General features: G+C 37.4%; 1 protein-coding gene across 6 annotated transcripts in view; it reads left to right on the top strand.

Moving 5' to 3' along the window:
• Nucleotides 1–21,238, top strand: part of tbc1d4 (TBC1 domain family, member 4) — a 33,218-nt gene extending 11,980 nt beyond the window's left edge. The window contains exons 5-20 of one of the 6 annotated variants that reach the window (XM_079881040.1): nt 572–704; nt 794–885; nt 984–1,094; nt 1,742–1,861; nt 2,390–2,440; nt 4,929–5,134; nt 6,084–6,233; nt 8,599–8,750; nt 9,045–9,254; nt 12,644–12,805; nt 13,630–13,788; nt 14,076–14,320; nt 15,010–15,169; nt 15,361–15,530; nt 16,729–16,905; nt 19,237–21,238. In XM_079881040.1, coding sequence (XP_079737166.1) covers nt 572–704; nt 794–885; nt 984–1,094; nt 1,742–1,861; nt 2,390–2,440; nt 4,929–5,134; nt 6,084–6,233; nt 8,599–8,750; nt 9,045–9,254; nt 12,644–12,805; nt 13,630–13,788; nt 14,076–14,320; nt 15,010–15,169; nt 15,361–15,530; nt 16,729–16,905; nt 19,237–19,467 — 2,529 coding nt within the window. In that variant the 3' untranslated portion in view covers nt 19,468–21,238. Of the gene's footprint in view, nt 1–571; nt 705–793; nt 886–983; nt 1,095–1,738; nt 1,862–2,389; nt 2,441–4,928; nt 5,135–6,080; nt 6,234–8,598; nt 8,751–9,044; nt 9,255–12,643; nt 12,806–13,629; nt 13,789–14,075; nt 14,321–15,009; nt 15,170–15,360; nt 15,531–16,728; nt 16,906–19,236 lie in introns of all 6 variants that reach the window. The other 5 variants (XM_079881039.1, XM_079881038.1, XM_079881037.1 and 2 more) reach the window with 5 other exon arrangements.
• Nucleotides 21,239–22,691: the final 1,453 nt, after the last annotated feature.

The following is a 22,691-nucleotide window of genomic DNA, read 5'->3' as shown; positions in this document are numbered from 1 at the left end:
TGTGGACATTACCTTTAGTACGCTGATTTCTCTGCCAACTGAATGCCACCCAGAGGATGAATAGGATTAGACCTGTGTTTTTGCACACGATGTACAGATAAGGTCTCATTGTACAACTGATATGCAAACATGAAGGTTTTTCCTTGGTTTTGGTCTATATGGATGCTTTGCTTTGGACTGCTTCCTTGATTTCTAAAAAAACAAAACAAATGAAATGTTTTGACTGAATGCACTGCACCATAAGTAAAGGTTTAAAATATGAAACTATTTTGCCAAAAGTGTAAACATAATTCTCAAGCAGAATATGCTACTGCTTACAAATTTTATCTGAGCCATTTCATGGCCATAACAAGCACATGATATGGACAGGCTTCATATTTCTGGTTTAAAATCCTCCAGTATGACTGGCCTAAAGACCTTCATTGTAAGTCTATTACTGTATAATTATTTTTCTTTCAAAGTATTTGACAACATTGATGCCATGAGTAGAGCTTAAGTTTGACCAAGAATATTCTTTTAAAGGTGAGGGTTTTTTTTACTTTAATTTTATGTCTACAAATGCTTTTCTTAGGTGGATGAAGTAATGCTCACCCTAAAACAAGCCTTTACCACAGCAGCAGCTATGCAGAGCTCCAAGAACCAAATCAAACTGTGCGAGGCTTGTCCAATGCACGACTTGCACAAGCTCTGTGAGAGAATAGAAGGTAAAGCCACCAGCTTCCATCGACTCGCTCAATGTACTCGCCCCAGTTTTAGCACAATATTCCAGTGTGTGTCTCTCTCAATGTCCCAGGCTTGTATCCTCCCAGGGCGAAACTAGCCATTCAGAAGTACCTGTCCCAACTGAGCGACAACGAGCAGGTCAACATATTCGAACGGGTGCAGGTATGCAAACCAGGAAAAGTTTTGCAAACAAAGTAACTAAATATCATTTCATTCCAATTCTCTATTGTATATTTAGTTTATGTTTTCTCATGCATTAGAAAATGAAGCCAGCATCTGATCACGAAGAAAACGAGCTTGTGATTCTTCACCTCCGACAGTTGTGTGAGACCAAGCAGAAATCTCATGTTCATATTGGAGAGGTCTCACAGGTAGCAAAAATACACAAACAACAAAAATGCACCACTTACTTCGCCCACCCACGCCACCTTGCAGTCATGAAACTGTGACCTCCCTCTAATAGGATAAGACAGGTTGTAAGAGTCATCAGAATAAAGCTAGAGATTAGAACAGAGCCCCTGAATGAATGCAGGTGCCTTTCTAAACATGTGAAAGACTGTATGTTTTCAGAGTATTTCACCTCTGATAACATTTTTCTCATCAAGCTTTTAAAGTTGAAATGAAATCAAATAGATCCCCATTTACTTTTATATATATAAAATGTATATGTACAGACATGCAGACATTTTTTATAAGGCACCATGGAAACAACAATCCTATCTGCCTACCCTTTGAACTTTGCAGTGAAAACAATGGTTTGCTGAGAAAGTCATAGTTGGCAAGGCTTCCAATGTGCTCAGTCTGTGCTTTTAAGCTCTTTTGGATACTGTGGCAGAGTGTTGGTTTAGACAAGTGCCGATTTATCCCTGATACCTTGTGGTCTTGCTTCCATCATTTTAAAATCTATTAAGGGAAATGTCACTAAGTGCAGAACATGCATTCCTCAGAAAACTGTCTAATCGTACAGGGCATTCATTCTCACTTATTCGCTCCTTTTTATTCCTTTGTGTCACAGCAGAATGCCTCTGGCAGCACTCTGACCTCTGATAACTCCAGTGCGGGCCGCAATAAACTGGACTTGTTGAAGAACAAAGCCCGGAGTTCTTTGACGAGCTCCCTGGAGAACATCATCTCACGGGTATGTGTGTGTGTGTGTGTGTGTGTGTTGTCCGTTTGTGTCTTAATGGTTTATGAATGGGGATTGACCCATTTACCCACCCTTGCACTATGAATAATACCTTTGTTTGTGTACAGTACTATAATAACTCAACCATCTGCTGTATTTACTCACAAAGCAATATCATTGCATAAGGATAAAGACCAGCTAAGCCTGAGTTCTCCATTAGATGTCTGTGTTCAGTTAAAGGGACAGTTCACTAAATTCATCTGTATGAATTTCTTTCTCTCGTGAAGCTCAAATTAAGATCCTTTTTGGATGGTCACTATCTGCTTTTGTTACATGGAAAAGAGCAACATTAAAATACTTCAAACTACACATATCTTCTTTTGTGTTCCATGAAAGACTGAAATCATACAGGTTTGTGAATGATGAATGACATGTTGATTAAAGGATAACAGAATTTTTATTTTATTCATTTTATTCATTATTCAAAAAGTCTGTGTAGATGTAAATTCTGACATTCAAGTTGCTTAATTTCTTCCCTAGGGAGCCAACCGGATGCGAATGCGCCTGGGCAGCATGGGAAGCTTTGACCGCGTGAGTATCACACAACACGTGAATACTGTCATTTTAACCCCAGCTCTTGTTCTCTCCCTGCCAAGAATCACATCTCTGTTCTGCCCCTGCCAGCAAGCATGCCTCTGTGGTGTCAGTTACCACCACATGCATTCACCACATAAAACCAATGCTGTGTTATAATACACTACATGTTCTTAAGCATCAGCATGAGTAATATGATTAAAGCTGGCCTGTCAGTCTCATCAGGGGGTCTCACTTGTTGGGGTTGGCTTGTTTTGACCCTGTCCACCTCTCTGTCTCGGTGGGGTGTGAAATGTGAGGTGTGTGTGATGGTAAGATCGGGTCTCTGAACTCCATGGAAAACAAATCAGTCAGCTCTACCCTCCCACAGGGTCCTCACATGGCCTCAGAGGCACTGTCAATGTGAGCAGCCTTCTCTCATGCTTAAACTTCAACTCTCAATAACATGTTACAATCTAACAGTCTCTTACTCATGGCTCTCTTCCATGTTCTGTATGTACTGTGAATCAGTTCTGAAATACAGTAACTCCAATAGAGTTATCATCATATAGTGAGTCTACTCTAAAACAATGAGAATGATTGATTTAAATGCATAGTTCTCCCAAAAATTAAAAATCTGTTATCCTTTACCCACACTCATGTTGTTCAAAATTACTTTTTTCTTCTGTGGAACAAAAGAGAATTTTTTTTAAACCATCTTTGTAAAATTAAATTACATTTTTAACGAAAAATATCAGTACAAATGCTAAAAGAAGTGGTTGCAAAATTAATTGAATGAAATAAAATAATTATCAACCAAAAATAAAATGAATACAGGGTTCTCAAGGTCATGGAAAACCAGGAAATATCAGGAAAGTTTATGAACTTGTTTAAAGTTTAAACTATGAAGTTTATGTAGTGAATATCCATTTGTCTAGTTATGCTCTGCTCTAAAATATTTATGTGATTAAATATTGCTTAAAGGGGACCTATTATGCCCCTTTTTACAAGATGTAATATAAGTGTCCCCAGAATGTGTCTGAAGTTTCAGCTCAAAATACCCAACAGATCATTTATTATAGCTTGTTGTAAATGGCCATTTTTGAGTGGAAGGAAAAATATACTGTTTTCATGCATGTATCTTTAAATGCAAATGAGCTGCTGCTCCCCACCCCCACTTTCCAGAAGAGGGCAGAGTCTTTACAGCTTGTGCCTCTGATAGTCTGTCAAAAACTAAAACATCTGTTTTGTTTTGATTATCTCTATCACGGTCACGTGGCATTTCAGTTCTTCATCATCATGAAAGTTTATTATCTGCATGCGGTTTAAAGCCATATCAGTCTAAACTTCTGATAAACGTTTTTTCTGAGCATGTGTATATTAGATCTGTGTATTAAAGTTAAAGCAGCGTAATATACCTAACCTACTGCTATATATGCTGTTAATATGAATATCGTATACACACACTGGTTTTACGTTCAAGCACCATTTAAAAGTGAATTTTGCATAATAGGTCTCTTGCAGTCACAAGCCATAGCAATGTGAATGTGAGTGAATTTTCCTCTTGATTTTTTTTGTTTTTTACAATCCTTATTCAGAAATCTCAAACAAAATCATGGAGATTCATTGGTCAAAATGTGTGCAAACCAAAAATGCTACAAAATATACAAAATCATTTTGTATACAAAAATAAGTGGCATCTGTACACAAATTATGCTAAAACTATTTTTCTAAGCCATTTGAATAATCACTGGTCCAAAATCGATCAAATCTTGCGCTGTGTGAAGGCTCCTATTCGCTTTGTATAGCCATGCCAAGAGAGCTATTGTATTGTTTGGATCATTTGTTTTTCCCAAATTTAGCTGTAGGCAGCTGAAGGAAGTGGACAGGGTTTGTGATTTGTGCGAGTGAAAGGAGAGAGAGCGTTGTGCAGCCGTTACTGGTTTCCTGGCCCTGCTGTGTACTGACTCACAGGAGAGCATGGGTTCAGGAACTGCCATAGCACAAGGACAGGAAACAGAGTGAGGAAGAGAGCCAGAGAGAGACCCTTCCTATAGCCATCACAGTAAACAGCAGCCAAAAACCTCCATTGTGCTGCGTTCCACCTCCAACGGCTCATGTGTGTGTGATGTGGCTCTGTGACACAGACTATTAACATACAACAGATCACAAAGTGTGCAGTCACTCTACCGCCAACCCAGCCACTTCTGACTGGGGAAGTGACCGAGACAGGACGGGGAGAGGGAAAATGCTGGGTGAGTTCAGAATCAATAGTTTGGTGTAGCTGGTGTCAAGTCAGTTGTTTTGCTTTGCTTTGTCTGAAATTTGAAGGTTGTACATTCATATCTCAGTAAATTGCTTGTTTCTGTCTGGGATGGATCCTTGCTGAATTTGAGGTTTGACTCGTTGATAAGATGAGTTGTCTGACATTAAATATAATCTCATCATCTGAGGTTGTTGGGTCCAACTCATCGCTGACCCGGTTCATTATCTGCTCACCCTGCAGGGCGACTCTCCTGGTGACTCCCCACCTGGGACTCCACCCAGTTACCTTGAGGACGACCCAGATGCCCCGCAATTCCGTCGCCGGGCACACACCTTCAGCCACACGCCCATCAAGAAGAAGATCTCCTTCACTGAGGGTTCCTCCCAGGCCTGTAAGGCTCCACTGCGCCGGCAGCAGTCTTTGGCCCCAGAGCTGCTGCAGAGCAGGTAATGCATTACTTCCTGTTTGCTCTCATGTGATAAAGCCATTTATCTTTACTTCTGTTATTCAACAGTCATATGATGTATAGACAGTCACAGCAATGTGCTGATGTGCTGAGAACCACTTGTTTATTTACAATCATAAATATTCTTCAATGCATATAAACTCAAATTTTAGCATGAATGCTTACATGGTCAAGAGTGCATGTGGCATGTCTGTGTATTGTTGGATTTAGCACTAATTCAAATCATTTAGAAAATGACTAAATCTAGAGAATGTGATGTCTATGATTTTTATTGTTGAATTTTGTGAACTACAGTATATTGGTTATTTTAATGAATCAACTTTTTATTGATGGGATTTGAAAATTAATTTAATTAATTATATTATATGCCAGTAAATTTAACCAGTATCAGCCTTTACTGAGAATTTCCCCCAATTGAGGACATTATATAATTGAGTCTTAATATTATTTAGGAATTTAATATATAGGTCAGGGGGGCTTCAATTCAGTTTTTAAAAAAAATTATGAATTGTGCGATATCAAGACATTCAATTGATGGCTCTAGTTTTACAGTGTAAGGAATTTAGATTTTTTAATCACTTTAAATACATATATATATATATATATATATATATATATATATATATATATATATATATATATATATATATTTAAATATAACCAATGTACCTATACATTATCGGCTGTAATCGATTTAATATAGGTAAAATGATAATATGCTTCTGAGAGCTTATGTACTTTTGTCAGAGCTTACTTTTTAAGCATTTAAAAAAGTAACAGTAAAAAATCAGGCAAAACCTAAAATTATGATCTTTCATCTGCTCAGAAGCGCTCATGTGTTCTAGACTGTAGTTCCACGGCCGTGTTTAGACCTCTGTAATGAAATGTGTATTTGTCGTGGGCCTTTTATGTTTCGGCTCCCTCAGCAGTATTGGTATCTCAAGAGTGCGCAGTGTCTCTGAGAGTGACTCCCACTTCAGTCTCTCATCCTCCTTCCACACCCCCACTTTCCTGAAAAGCTTTTACCAGGGCTCCCTTGGCTCACTGGCCTCCCTGTCGGACAACGGGAGTCTTAAGAGGTGAGAGGGGGCGTCGATCGCGTTTCCCCCCGGGGGTGCCTGAGGTTCGAGCTGATAGCGGCCTTCTCTGCACCTGTCTGTTTCTTAACCCAAAGGCTTCAGTCACTGTGTCGTCAGTTAAGAAGAACCACTTCTGTAACTTACTCTATCTTTCTGTCAACATTGTTGGACTTTGTCATTGTCCACTGGACAAGAGGGATGCTAAACCTCAATTGCATGTTGGCGTCTTTACTAACTAATGGTAAACAAAAGCGTTTATCATCTATATTGCATCCGTCAACTGTCACAGAACTTTCTTCTCATCTATACTCTACAGTGCTTAAATATTTAGAATATATTGTGCTTAAATATTGAGAATTTATGATATTTTATGTTGGATAATAATTCATAATTCTTTATAAGAGAAAAAGCATTGCCAGGTTGGTTTGAACAATTGCGATGATCTTTAGTTCATCTGTGGTGATTTGATTTCTCTCTTTACCCGACTGATTTTTGTACCTGACCTGATTCTTTTTAGTAAATATTTTAGAAATAGTTCAGAATAGATATATCAGATATTCAGTTAAAGCAGGCTTAAAATCATAGGCTTGCTAGTCAGGCTGATTTTAGAGTGGTTTTGGGATTAAAGATCAGCTTGTCAACCAGCTAGACCAGCTTATCCAGGCTGGGAGACCATCTTAAACCAGTTTTATGATGGCGTCCCACACAACAGCCAGAGTGACAAGATGTAAGTGACTGTCTGTGTCAGTAAAATGGCCCTCTTTGAAAATGTAGTTCTCGGCTAGTTCCTATAACTGAGTTCCTATAAACTACCCAGTGCGAAAGCCTTTATTTGTTTTCATGTATTTCCAAACCTGCATGACTGACTTCTGCTGAATACAAAAGAAGATATTTTAAAGAATGTTGGTAACCAAACAGTGTTAATTACCATTGACTTCCATTGTACGGACAAACCCCCCCCCAAAAAAACATTGATACATTTCTCAAAATATCTTCTTTTATATTCCACAGAAGAAAGAAAGTCATAGGTTTGGAACGAGGGTTAGTTAAGGATTCTAGAGAACTATCCCTTTAACAAAGCCCCTGTCATCCACGCTATTATGTAGAATATAAAGCAGCGGTTGTCAAGGGCGAGTGTATTAGAATAGTACTTGTGTGGAATATAGACCCTCTCCCAAGGGTTTCTTTGCAAGACAGTAATATTTGAACTATGAGCTCTCCTTCATCTGAACAAAAGCTAACTTGGGATCACTGATAAATGATGTTCCTTGATGTGTATTCGCCATTCATTTTTTTGGAAATAGCGGGCTCTTATGATCCAATGCTTTGAGTGCTCTGAAAGGAGGAGATATTTAAAATGTCACTTCCTTGGCCCTGCTCTGTTTTCTACAAATTGTAGAGAGGGTCCTCCTCTTTGTATGTTGATTGTCACCAGCTGTCTTTTGTAATTGGATGTGCAGCACACCTGTCTGTTGAGCGGCGGTCAGGGTTGGTCCAGGGTTAATGCATAACATTCAACCCTGTTTCACGCTTTCATTAACTCCGTCTGAATTGTCCTTGCTGTTGCTTGTGTATTGTTGTGGTAACCAAGCAAAGAGACAGGTACAGGGAAAATAGACAGAGACCTGGGGGATAAAACAGATTTGATTAGACTTTAAGCACGTCTTGTTCCTGCCTCTGATATTAATCTATAAAGCTTCTTAGATTTGGAATGGCTTGAAAGATGTCTTATCTAATGGAATAATAGACAAAATAAGCATTAGGCTTTTTCAGCTTTAAAAGTTATTATAAACCCTAATTCTAAGTATTAAACTTCAGTATATATATATATATATATATATATATATATATATAATACAGTTTAATACTTTCTATTCATCATATAATCCTGAAAAATTAAGTAGCGCAACCATTTTCCAACATTAATAATAATAAAGAGCATCAAGTCTTTTATGCTCACCAAATCTGCAATTATTTGATTACAGTAAAAACGGTAATATTGTAAGATTGTTTTCTTTGTTTTTGTACATAAGTTGAGTCATGTGTTGCACAAAGTTTTTTCTGTGCAATGCATTATTCAGTTATTCTTCATTCTGTTCACTTCCTAATAGTTCTTCTCATTCCTCAAAACAGGTAATCTGTGTTTTATGTAGCTTCTGCATGAAACCAATTAACATCTATTATGAACCTCTAAACGCTCTGCTTGTTATTGCTTATGAGCTTTTGCTTTTGCATAAATGTATGTTGTTTTTAGCTTATAACTGGTTTGATCAACTGTTTTGAGAGCACATGGTAAAAAAAAAAATGTCGGCCTGTCTTATTTGAATAAGTGTGTATTGTATTGTATTGTTTTGTTTGCCTGCAGTGGTAATGGGGAGGGCAGGAAGAGGTCTCTGTCAGGCTGTAGCACCGATTCTTTGACCTTGCTGCCTCCACGCAGAGTTTCTTGGCGCCAGAAGATTTTCCTGAGGGTGGCGTCACCCATGAACAAACCCTCCGCTTCTATGCAAAACGTGGGTAGGTACACATGCTTGAGCGTACACAGACAAGCAGACAGGTGCAACATTACACCCTGTTCTCCCAGCAGTCTATTTATAGTCAACACTGCATTATAAATCATTGTTCTGCATGCTTTTGAACTTTAAGATAATTCTCCCTTTTGCTGAGGTTCAAGAAAAAGAAACACCCTAAAATTTACTTTTTTTTGTCAGGGAAATGCACAGTACTCCATTCTTTAAATCACTTTATTGTCTTTCCATGCCATTTGAGCATGGATCTTAGACATTTTGGTCAGCATCTGCTGTTTTCCAGACCACATGGATGGCCGGGAGCTGCTGCCACTTTCTCCTCGGGCTTTGAACCTGGATCAAGACCCTCAGGCCAGCCCTCTGTCCCCAGAGCAGGGCTTTGGTGGAGAGAAGGGCCGGCGCTGCCCAGCTGACTACAGGGCCCTGTGGAAGAAAGCCATCCACCAACAGATTTTGCTCATCCGCATGGAGAAAGAGAACCAGCGCCTGGAGGGTTAGTGTTTCTACTTGTATCTCTCTCTCTCTCTCTCTCTCTCTCTCTCTCTCTCTCTCTCTCTCTCTCTCTCTCTCTCTCTCTCTCTCTCTCTCTCTCTCTCTCTCTCTCTCTCTCTCTCTCTCTCTCTCTATATATATATATACACATACACATACACATACATATATATATATATATATACACAAACATACATACATACATATACACATATATATATGTACATAAAAAAAAGAAGAGAATACAGACAAACAAGATAATAACAAAAAAAAAATATATATAAATATACATATATATAATACATAACTTGTATAAATACCTCTTAAACAATTTTCTATTAATTTAGCCTTGTATTGTGGCAGGAGAAGACATATTTAGCTGCTAGCCATGCTGTGCTTTTATCTTCCCCTAATAAAAAAGGAAGCTTTTTGTCCTCAGTGTAGGTAGTGAAGCCTGGTATATGTTTTTCAAATTTTTGGAAATATTTGGTTCTTAAGTCTTCATATTTGGGACATGTACATAGGAAATGTAATTCTGTTTCGATATCCTGGTGGCAGTGTGAACAGACACGTTCCTCTCTTGGTCTCCACACTTTTAAATGTCTACCTCTTTCAATTTCCAGCTCGTGGTCACTGACTCTGTATTTTGTTAAAATTCGTATTTCTTTTGGATTTTTTGTTTTGAGATATTCGGCCAATTGGATATCTCTGTTCAGGGACTGATAACAGAGGAGTTTGTGATGTATTTTATTTTCATTTTGCCATTGTTCTGTATACTCGTCTTTTAATTTAGTTTCAAATCTTTTGATTGAAGACTGAGGATTGTGTCTGTGGCGACTCTGATGCTCAGTGTACCTGTCTCTCTCTCTGCCTGTCTGTCCACTACTGACTGTGTTTATCTCCATGTACCTCTGAGCCAGCTGGTCCAGGGGGTGGACGTCTGAACCCCGCTGGTTGCTCAGGAGAGCTTTGTATGCAATGGAATTTTTATCAGCTTGATTTAAATGCTGCCAAAATTTAATTGACCTTTTTTGGATTTTAATTTTCAGAGGGAATATACCGAGTTCTGCTCTGCATGCATTGTTTGGGGTGTTTGGGCGAACTTTTAGAATAATTTTACAGAATTCCAGTTGCAGTTTTTCAGTGGGAGTTTTATCCCAGTTTTTAAATTCTGGATTCGAAATCGGGCCCCAAACTTCGCTTCCGTAAAGCATTATTGGTGTTATCAGAAAATTGTAGAAAAATTGTAAAATCTCTCTCTCTCTCTCTCTTTCTTTCTCTCTCTCTCTCTCTTTCTTTCTCTCTCTCTCTCTCTCTCTCTCTCTCTCTCTCTCTCTCTCTCTCTCTCTCTCTCTCTCTCTCTCTCTCTCATAATTGAACTTTTCTCTCATTTGGATTTGCTCATAACGTGCAGATCCACTTCACTGGGTGCCCGTTCATTCACCCAAAAAAGACAATCGTGTCATAGTTTTCTCATTCTAAAGCCATTTGAGCTTTCCTTTCATTTAACACAAAAGGAGAAATATTGTTTGTCCAGATTTTTACCAGGGTAAAAGTCACCAGGGGCTTCCAAAAAAAAAATGCTTGAGTTTGAAAATGTGCATGCGTGAAAAAGCTATTGTATGACATTTTTGTAGTGCCTTTTTAAACTTTTATAAAACCACTCCAGCAAGTCTGATTTTAGGCCTGCTTTGCATAACTTAATATCTGATGTATCTATCTAAATCTAAATGTTATAATAGTATATAAATAATACTAAAACATCACTGGCTTAGATATATTAAAGAGATCATAAGATTGACAGGCTTAGAGACCTTAACACATCTCCTTTTGTGTTGCTCAACAGAAAGTCAGTCATACAGGTTTGGAACAACATAAGGGTGGGTAAATAATGGCCGAAATTTCATTTTTAGGTTAACTAAAATATTTCCAGCAGCTCAAACAGTAGAGCATTGCACTGACAAGGTTAAAGTCATGGGTTTGATTCCCAGGGAATGCATGCACTGATAAAATAAACCTAATGTGTGTACAAGTCACAATGAATGAAAATGTCTGCCAAATGCACAAAAATGTAAACCTTCAGGAGTAGTCCAGTGTTTATGGTACATTGTGGAGTCACAGGAGAAGGAGTGTTTCCTCCGGCCACTCTGATTAGACTGTTGTTTTTGCCATGGCCTTATTTTAAGAGGGGCAAGTGTCACTGCCTCTATTTTACATTCTGGAGCAAAGTTAATTATAGATGGGAATGTCTGGATGACGTTCACGTTCTTTAAGAGTGCACTTTCAGTCCTGTGACCTCTGGGCTACATAATAGCTCTAGTCTTTCAGAAATAGTTTAATAATGTCAGTATTTCAATCTCTTTAACACATTATGAAAGGTTAATATTGTGTATTTTCAACTTTGCTTTGGAAGAGCAAAGCAAAAAGTATGTGAAACATTGCCCTCTGTTGGCCAAACTGCATCACGCATGAGACTCAAGTCGCTTCCTCTACCCTTTTACTTTTGATGTTTTCTGTCTGTTTTTGTGTGCTCTTGGATGGGCCGAACTGAATGAACGTGTCATTGTAGAAGGTAAGAAAATACAGCCATGGCATTGACATCTTGCCTGAACAGGCTGAACTTCAGGCAGTTGTTGGCATGATATCATTGTTTGGCTGCATTGTAGTATACAAACCAGCATGAGGCAGATAGCTACATGTTCACCAGTGCCCATAAACAATAACAAGTGTTTTTTAGGATATCATTTTCTCCTGTCAAGTGCAATAGTTGCAGAGTTGCATTAATCTGGAGTCTAACAGAGCATCGTTCTCTTATTCATCTGTTCATATATGCTTTTATATTGGATAGTACAAATGTGTTGTGATGCTTTAAGGTTACTGTAAAAGGCCATGCCATGACTTGGTATACTTTAAACCTTGTCTAAAGTTGCTGTGGAAATGGGGAGTTGCTTAATATTCCACGATCTATCAGCAGCATGCTACATTTTATTGACAGTGATGTGCACTTGCCTGTGAGGCTTGCATTGTACATGCACTGCTGTAAAGGCACTTTTATTTTTACAAACTGAAACTGAAAATTATTGTATGCATGGCTGAATGGCTCTCAACTGGTTTTGCTTGTGGACCCATATTTTACATTGAATATCAAGTGGCAAACCAGCGCAAATTGCTAATAAATGTTATTTAAATGCTCTTAAAATATGATGAATGGCATTTTATAAATCATATACTGATACAATATTATTTAAAAAATATGAATTGATTTTAATAATAAAAAAAAAACACAAATTGAGAACCAGTTACATAGAATATAAAAGCAATATATTAATTACTAGTTGTTCTGATGTTGGTCTGAATAAATAAATGCTAAACAGTTTTCTCACCCTGCAGCCAGCCGTGATGAATTGCACATTCGTAAAATGAAGCTGGACTACCAGGAAGTGTGTCAGTGCTCCAAAGATTTGCAAGCCCTGTGGGACAGGAAGTTGAGCAGCCCCTGCCGCACTAAAGTACAATGGGACAAAGAAGAGATCAACAGTGCCGTCTGCCAGGGTAAAAACTGTTTACTTCAGAGATTCTGGTCTCTGGCGTGCTACTCTTTATCATCTTTTGTTGTTACACTTGTTCCAGAAATACTTAAACTAGCGTTCAAAAGTTTGGGGGTCAGTAAAACATTTTTTTGATGAACTTTTATTCAGCAAGGCCACATTAATTTGATGAAAACGGACAGTAAAAATGTTTACATTGTACAAAATATTTTAAATGTTGTTCTTTTGAACTTTCTATCAACTGGTTTCAACATAAATAATAAGAAATGTTTAATGAGCACCAAATCAGCATATTAGAATTATTTCTGAAGGACCATGTGACAGTGAAGACGAACGTGTCACTGACACTGAAAATTCAGCTTCACCATCACAGGAATAAATTAAATTCTAAAATGGATTAAAATGGATTTAAAATAAAAAAGGTTATTTGAAATTACATTAATATTAATATTTCAATTAATATTAGTATTTATGTTTTTACTGTATTTTTGATCAAATAAATGCAGCCTGGGTGAGCACAAGAGACTTCTTTCAAATATATATATATTTTAATATATATAAAAATGAAAATTATATATATATATATATATATATATATATATATATATATATATATATATATAATATTGTGGCGAGCAGGATGAGGCCAAGGGCCGTTCTCCCACACAGTATGTGTGTGTGTGTGTAATATATATATATATATATATATATATATATATATATATATATAAATTGTACTGTGTAGATTAAAATAAACATGAAATTGTTTTGCTCTTCTAAATAACGCTCAGATTTCCCTCAGTTAGTTTGTATGTGTGTGTTCTGTAGGTGTCCCCAAAAGTCGGCGAGGTGAGGTGTGGCTCCTCCTCTTCCAGCAGTATCGTCTGCGTCACCGTCTGCCGCAGCGGCAGCAGTCTCCTGAAACGCCTTATCAAGATCTCCTCAAGCAGCTCACAGCACAGCAACACTCCATCCTGGTCGACCTCGGTCTGTATCCAACCAAGCACGTAGAGTTTGTTTATAGGGCAATACGCATACTGATAAGCTACATACATGGAATGCATTTCAAAGTTGTATATTATTTGTTAATTAATTGTCAAATCACATATAAAATGTGACAGAAAATATCATAAAATATTATCAGAAATGATAAAATCTCAAATCAGACTATACAACTGTATATTTTCATATTGTTGCAGCAAATTCACATGGACATCAGAATAGTGTTATATTTTTGACCCAGCACATTACTGAAGTGATGTTCCCCTTTCCAGGCCGGACATTCCCAACGCACCAGTATTTCAGTGCTCAGCTGGGAGCTGGACAGCTGTCTCTGTACAATCTCCTGAAGGCCTACTCCCTGCTGGACACGGAGGTGGGCTACTGCCAGGGCATCAGTTTTGTGGCCGGTTTGCTACTGTTGCATATGAGCGAGGAACAGGCTTTCGACACCCTCAAGTTCCTCATGTACGATCTGGGCATTCGCCGGCAGTACCGTCCCGACATGATCTCCCTGCAGGTGCGCCGTGTGTGAGAGAGTGTCATATTTCACTAGTTTGTGTTTTTCTTTCAGAACTGGCATGTTCACTTTTCTGATTATGCCTATTGTTAAATGTAGCAGAACTGGTTTTTGTGTTAGATAATGGAATGAGTATAGAACATTGTGTCCTAATTTCAGGATCTGAATGTTATAAAAAAAAATTCCTATTGCATCAAAAACTAGATTTTTATTGGACACTTTCATTTAAAAAATAAATAAAAAAACAAACATGTTTGAAGTGTCATCAGCCTTGAAACATGTTTGCACAATGCTACCTCCACACCACCAGGTGTCAGTATAACATTCAAAGCCATTGATGTATTGACCAGTGAAACATAAATTGAAAGTGACCTAGCACACCTTACATTTAAGAAAAACTAGCGCTTTTCTTTTAGTGATTATAAATTCCAAATCCTAATATTGTCACAACGATCCAAACAGAGAGTATTTTTAATACACATGACTTAATGCACATTTGCTCAAGTGGTATGCAAACAGCCGTCTCCACCTCTTGCACACTTTTTCCTCCTCAGCTGTTAGTGATTATTCATCATCAGACGTGCCAATGTTTAATCCCGTGAGAGTGCTGTCTCAGCTAGTTGCGTTTGAGCCTGTTGAAAGGTCACACCTGTAAGTGTGAGGACTTTTTCTTCTTTCTCTCTCTGTAGATCCAGATGTACCAGCTGTCCCGTCTGCTGCATGACTATCACCGTAACCTGTACACTCACCTGGAGGAGCACGAGATCTGCCCCAGCCTGTACGCCGCACCGTGGTTCCTCACTCTCTTCGCCTCTCAGTTCCCGCTCGGCTTTGTTGCCCGTATATTTGGTATATTTCACTTCCTACTTAACTACCTTATTCAGACCTGAACGAATGTAGGGTATGTGATGGGGTGATGGGGTTAGGGGGAACATGAAATAATCTTGTTTGTTCAAATTCATGCATTTCACACATAAATCAAGTATTGTAGCCAGTGCTTAGCCTTTGACTCTTGTACATGTATGTGTGTTCTGTGGCAGACCTCCTGTTTGTCCAAGGCACAGAAGTGATCTTTAAGGTGGCCCTGTGTTTGCTGAGCAACCACGAAGGGGAGATACTGGAGTGTGACAGCTTTGAAAGTATCGTGGACTACCTTAAATCCACCATCCCCACCCTCACTCACAGCCAAATGGAAGAGACAATCACCAAGGTACATTTAAAATGGAATAAACTTTATTCCTGCATATATGGGGACTTAATTTCATCAACAAACATGACACTTTTTTTTATTTTACACTTATGTTACACTTTGTTTCTCAGGGAGTTGGCACATGGTCATGTTGGTACATGTGTTCATGGTATTTATTTTTTCTTTTCTGTTTTTTTTTATATCAAGATTTTTATATAAAATAATTATGATTTATATTATATTATATTATAATAATTATGAAGTGTATGGTTTGGATCCTGTCAGCAATTATTTTAAGTGTTTCACCATTTTAATCTCTTTTTTTTTTGCCTTCAATTGTTTTAAACCGCCCACAATATGATTTAGATTTTTTTTATTCAAATATTCCATACAATCTCCAAATGAGTATGTAAGTAATATCAGTGCTATTTTAGTATTATTTATATAGTATTTTAGTATTTATGAATGGGTTTGGGTTGAGTTAGACTTTATTTGAAAATTTTCATTTTTTTTTATTAATTTTGTTTCATACTGAATGTGCTTTTGTCATTTTTAAAAAATATTTAAATTTTATTTTAAGTACTTCAACTTCATATCATTTCATATCATATCATTTATTTTGATATTGATATTAAGGCAATTTTTTTTAAAAAAATTTAAGTTTCAGCTGCTTTTTTCCCCCGTCTTTATATCAATTACTAAAATGATTTTCAAAAAGCTAGTTTTAGTTACCAATAACAACTCTGATCACCCATAATTTTGACGTGTTTTCCTTGACTTATTTGATCAAACTCAAAATATCCTTTTTTTTAAAACTGCAACTGGATACTATACCATAAAGTGACCATATGGCATGATCAAAATGATCATGTGACAACGGTGTAGCATACTGTTTGAAAACCGTTTTTGTTGCATACTAAATACTGTTTCATATACTATTTTTAATAGCAGACAGCACAGTGTTTGCAGTATGCAGTACACTGGTGTCTCTCTCCACACACTGGCCAAACAGCCTATTTAGAGTAGAATGCACATTATTTAACCACTAGGTGGTGTAACTTGCTTTTCAAAAATCAAAAGCCCTTATTAATGAAATTGATAACAAAAAAATCTTTATAATTGTGTGTGTGTGTGTGTGTATATATATATATATATATATATGTTACAGTATATGGCATATTCTCTGACAATAACTGTCAGTATGAAATGTGGTTTGCAGGCGACTGAGATGGACATCTCCAAGCAGCTGCACGCGTATGAAGTGGAGTACCACGTCCTGCAGGATGAGCTGTCAGACGCACCTCCGCCATCAGAGGAATCTGATAGGCTGGATAAACTGGAGAAATCCAATGCCCAGCTCAAGAAACAGAACATGGACTTGCTAGAGAAACTGCAGGTATGTAGATGTTATATCACAATATAGCAGAAGTAGAGAAGTGTTTTGTGCCTTTATTGCCAGTGTGTGGCAGCACAGTACAAAAGACAAACAGCCTGAAACTGGATATCTTTACAGAAACGCCTCTTCGTTTACTATCAAAGAATATTAAAATGGTATTTTGAATTTCACATTTAAATTAAAAGTAATAGGAATTCAACTGATAATAGCTTGTTGATCGGTCATCCACTAGTGTTTATGAATGTGGGAGAGTGAATTATCCTTGAAACTCCATTAGTCTAACATGTAATGTCACAACATGCTCATCTCCAATTTGTTCTTAAAAACAACCTGTTGCTAAAACCAAGCTGTTCCTAGAAACATGATATAGGGGAAAGTGAAAATATATTCGGCTCGCTTTCCAAATTTTCCAAACTAACGTAATGGTAATGCTTAAAATGGTTTTAAGTCAGTTATTTATATATTTTGCTGTAGTGTGTCAGTAGGAAATATCAGTTTACATTTCCAAACATTCTTTTTGCCATTAATTGTAATAATCCAGTGAGATTTCTGTATGCACAAGGAATCTGACAACAGCCAGGATGATCTGATCTCACCTTCATCGAGTCCGTCTGTGATTACATGAAGAAACAGAAAAAACTGAGACAGACTAAATCCAGAAGAACTGCGGGAACGTCTCCAAGATGCTTGAAGAAACCTTCCTGCAAAGCTACCTGAAAAACTCTGCGCAAGTGTACCGAGGACAAAAGACGTTTTAAACGCAAAGGATCGTTACACCATATATTGATTTGAATTAGTTAATAGAAGTTAAATCATAAATAAATTAAATTTGTGATTTTATTATTGAAAGCATTCTCGCTTTACAGCATTTTAACACAAGTGCCAGTACTTTTCACAGTGCTGTAGCTTTGCAGGAAGGTTTCTTCAAGCATCTTGGAGACGTTCCCACAGTTCTTCTGGATTTAGTCTGTCTCAGTTTTTTCTGCTTCTTCATTTTTCTTTTTTCTGTTTGGGGGGGGGGAAATATTAACATGCCTAAGACTTTTGCACAGTACTATCTATATCTATATCTATCTAATATATATATTAGTATTTTAGATGTGGATAAATGTCATTTTACTTTCCATATAGAAAATCTACTTTGACATGTTAAATGTATTAAAAAGACCCTTTCTAAATACACTACCGTTAAAAAGTTGGATTTCTGTACTTTTATTCAGCAAGGATGCATTAAATTCATCAAAAGTGACAGTAAAGACTTTTACTTTAGCCGCTTTTCCACTGTCAGGCAGAACGGTAAGCAACGGTACCAGTTATATTTCCACTGAGCTTGGTTCGAAGTTTAAAATCATTGGTTACCCGTAAGCCAATCACATAACGTTTGGTTATGGCGTGTGTTATGCGCAGGCTCAGCCGCATCTAACTTCCACTGTAAACACATGTATGATGCGAAAACAAAACCATCGAGCGAAATACCGGAGTGAACATGGCTGTGAACGTTTTTTGCAGATTATGTGAAGTAAATCTACGCTACAATCAGCGTCTACGTCACGGCTCTCAGCCCGCCCTCTGTTCGTTGATTGGCCGGCTGTTTTGAGGCCGGAGGAAAACGGGGGAAACGGTCACTATCTCAGACTAATGCCACGTTCCAGGCAACCTGTAACCCGTGTTTTTCCAACTCGTAATTGGGATTACATCGATCTAGTACGAGTTCACGGGTGAGAAGTCACGGGTTTGACTGCCGTTCCAGTGCACTTTCACGGGTATAAGGTTGGAAAAACACGGGTTACAGGTTGCCTGGAACGCTACAAAGTCGTGAGTCGTGGTTTGAAGTCATGATTTACGTGCTCAAAAACCTGCCTGGAACGGAGCATGAGTACAGAAGCGAAATGAAATTGAGCGGAAGTACGAAGTCTGACGTAGTCAGGCTAGGAAATGTGGCTTTTGTTCCACAAAAATCTGATTTTAAATAAACGCTGTTTTTTTTTTAACTTTCTTTGATTCCAAGAAATATTTCTTAAGCACTAAATCCGCATATTAAGGATCATGTGACTCCAAAGACTGGAGGAATGGCTGCTGAAAATTCAGTATAAAAAATATATTAAAATAGAAAACAATTATTTTAAATTGTAATAATATTTCCAAATATTACTGTTTTACTGTATTTTTCTTCAAATAAATGCAGCCTTTGTGAGCATAAGAGGCTTCTTTCAAAAACATTCAAAGACTTTTGAACAATAGTGTATATGGTCACATGACAAAAATTGTGCATTGTTTCTTCACAAGATTCATTCATCACTCAGTGCTCATGTTTGGTTTTCTTATTAACAGGCGGCTCGTTTGAAGATTCAGACATTGGAGAGCAGCGTGGAGAGTTTCCTGTCACGAGAGAGCAAGATGAAGCACCTGATCCGTTCTCTGGAACAGGAGAAAGCTTCCTACCAGAAGACCATTGAGCGCATGCGTAGCAGTTTGCCATCAGAAGCCATGGCTGAGGTGGAGATGACACAACTCAAGTCCAGCAATAATGGGAAAGCCAAAGCTGCCTGTAAAAAGCCTTGAATGGCCGTCCTACTGACTGATGCATCATATCGGTACATCAGTAGTGTTAGTCTGCTTCTTCCTCTATGTTCCCATCATGCTTCACCTTTGATGGCCTAATTCAATTTTTACGCTTGAGAAATGGGAACGTTTGACACCTTGCGGCTGCACTTAAACTTGAAAACAATACGGAAGTGTTTCCTTTCCAAAGAGCAGCATGACTAGTCCGCGTATGTGGCGTGTTGCATTAATGTCCACACGTGACTTTGTGCTCACTGTGAAGATTTTTTTGACCTGGCACTCCAAACCTGGAGTTTGGAGGAAGCCAAATATTTACCGGGTCGACCTTTTGCTTAAAGTGCTTCACCTAAAGTGCAGGCAGGAAGTGAAACCTTCTGCTTACAACTTACAAACAGTCCTGCTGTCCAGACTTCCTAGTTTGAGCTCATGGGCTTCAATCGAATCACTGTCTGAAGACATGAAGAGTTTCTTGTCTTTAAACCCTCATCTTTGTTATTGCACAGTATACTGTGTGTGCAGTGAGGAAGTATGCCTGAAAAACATTGTGCTGGATACTATGCCATAAAGATGTGTGCATGTAATCATTCAAACACTGTGGATAATAAATCCAAAAATCCTGTGTGGATTTTACCATAGCTTGGGTTTCTTTTCAATTGATCACTTAGAATTTTGTGTCGCAATGTACTTGACATCTGCGCAAATATTTTTGTAGTGTTGGAAAAGAGCTAAAGCATTGATTTCATTTATTTTTTGGTTCAAATTTTTTTATATTACAGGTTTTACTTGATGTTAGTTCATCTGGGCCTAATACAACAAAAATGATAGATGATGCATTGGGTTAAACTGCCTGTTGGTGGCTAAATAAGACTGTATATGTATATACAGTAAGAAGAATGTGCAGAATACTTATATAGGATTATCTACTTGAACACTCATTCTTGTTGTCTGTCTTCAAATTGTCTCACAATTGACCTTGTTTTGATAGTTCAATGAATGAATCACAATTGTAGTAAGATGGTAAAACTCTTAGGGCAGTGTTCGCAAACTTTATCAAGAGCTGCTTTCTGCTATTTTGTGCTTGTGTGAATATATGTCAAAAGTGGCATATAAAAGAGTTACTGCTTGGCTGGTGGTGGTTAAAAGTACGCCAGTGGCGTGTAAAAGATGTCTAATTTTTATTCTAGATAGTGGTTTTTGATTGTTTTTAGATCGTTTTCTTGATCTCTTTTAAGAAATACATTTCTGTGACATTGCGAGTTGAAAAGACTTGCATATCTTTAGAGAGAGTGGAAACATGCGCATGTTTAACCAAGGGCTGCAAATACATCACCTGTTCAGAGAAGGTACATACTAGCAATACTTCTGCACCAAAGTTTAACAATGTGAAGGACGGGGGAGAAAGAGCCATGTCCAACGTTTCAATATTTCTCAGTGCTATCATGATATCATGTCTTCATACAGAAAGCACATGGTCTGGTGGTGCGTTTGATACATCATAGTCATACTTTTTCATACTTTATATTCAGTGTGCCAAAACATGTTCATCATTACCATCACTTTTCCATTATCACATGCCGCTGTTACTTCTCAACACCTTCAACACAAAGATGCTGAGTTTTCTTGGACTACATTAATATCTGATTCACTTTTGTTTGTAATGAATCTTTGTTCATCATTGATAGTGTGTGTACTGACAGTATCTCGTGATTGTTCCTTTTGATTTTGGCTGAGTTGTCAGTCCTCCATACTCCATTAAAATCAACTTTTTATACCTCAGTTTCCATTTTTTATTGTTGCTTGTCAAGGAAAGCATTATTATTATTGTTTGAACTTGGTGAATGATTATCTAGTGGATAATAAACATTAAGAATTGTATACACATACATTGAAGGAAGGACAAAATCCTTGAAGGAGAGTCTTGACTTGGGCCAGTAAGCACAATTCACATTTTTTGTTTGTAATTTTTTTTAATTTTATATATGCATCTAAGCTCAATATAAACACATTTTCAGAATTTGAAGAATGATGCATGAAGATCAAATACTGGGAAAGTAATTTTTTTGTGTTTCACTACATAAAGGTTTATCAGCAATATCATGGGGATCCAAAAACATCTTAAAATGTTGGTACCAGTCAAATATAAAAATATTCAGGGCTGGATATTATGATCAACCTGTGTAAGTTTACATCATCTAAAAACTAAGAAAAACTAAGGTAAAGTGACATTTTAATATTAATACAATGGAATCTGTTTTGTTCACATTTTTCAAACTCTTAAAACTGTTTATGTCCAGATTTAAATTAGATTTTGAATCCCAGAGTTTTGGACCCCACTGTGTGTGTTGAACATTATGAATATGAAGTTCTATATACCAGCGCATCTTCCATTATTGTTTGAGACAGGTTATGTCTACAATGGCAAAAGTGCTAGAATCCCTTTAAGACCTAAAACTGATGACATACTTGAGCCAGTTTGCATGATTTTCTTCACCGTCCGGTAAACAGAGCCTCCTACAAACAGTGCTTGAATATGAAATTGAGCCCTTCTCTTTACCTGAGGCTGTTAAACAGCAGGTCTGAGACTCCAGTCATGGAGAGCTCATGGCTTATCCTTTATCTCAAGGCCAGTGCTGGTTTGAAATTGTAATACCACCAATATTTTGTGATGTAAATTTCACGCTTTTATAATGTTGCCATTGCCAACATGTAATACAAGAAGACAGCCTGAAGATGTTTATGGTTTCAGCGCATTTCATTGATTGCTCTCTGAATTAAAAGGTTGTCGTTCTGTGCCCTGTTCTTATTAATACATATTCGGAGGAAGAATAAGGAAGTTCTGCCTGTTTACTGACAATGATGCAACATTGGTAAAAAATACTTTCAGTAGCTGTTTCAGATGCTGCATGACAATGCAGCCCTCAATTTCCTCCTGCAAGGAAATTCATAATCAGAAGATACATTTAGTATTTGAGGTTGTTCCTCATTGATTACATATTTTGTATGCACACATCAAATGTAATAATTTATATTATAGAGCTTTTTTATTTACAGTTACATTTATCACATGTCACTTTTACTAATATACAGCATGGCTGTTATGAATATAAAATCTGCCTTTGTGCATTTCTAGTTTAACGCCACCATGACCGGGGTATTTAATTTATTATTATGAGTTTAGAGTGCAAAAACAATCTTAGCTGAACTGAATCGCGAGTCCCTATAAT

Source organism: Squalius cephalus (assembly GCF_949319135.1).
Source record: "Squalius cephalus genome assembly, chromosome: 9".
Taxonomy (NCBI): Eukaryota; Metazoa; Chordata; class Actinopteri; order Cypriniformes; family Leuciscidae; genus Squalius; species Squalius cephalus.
This window is presented reverse-complemented; position numbering and strand designations above follow the sequence as displayed.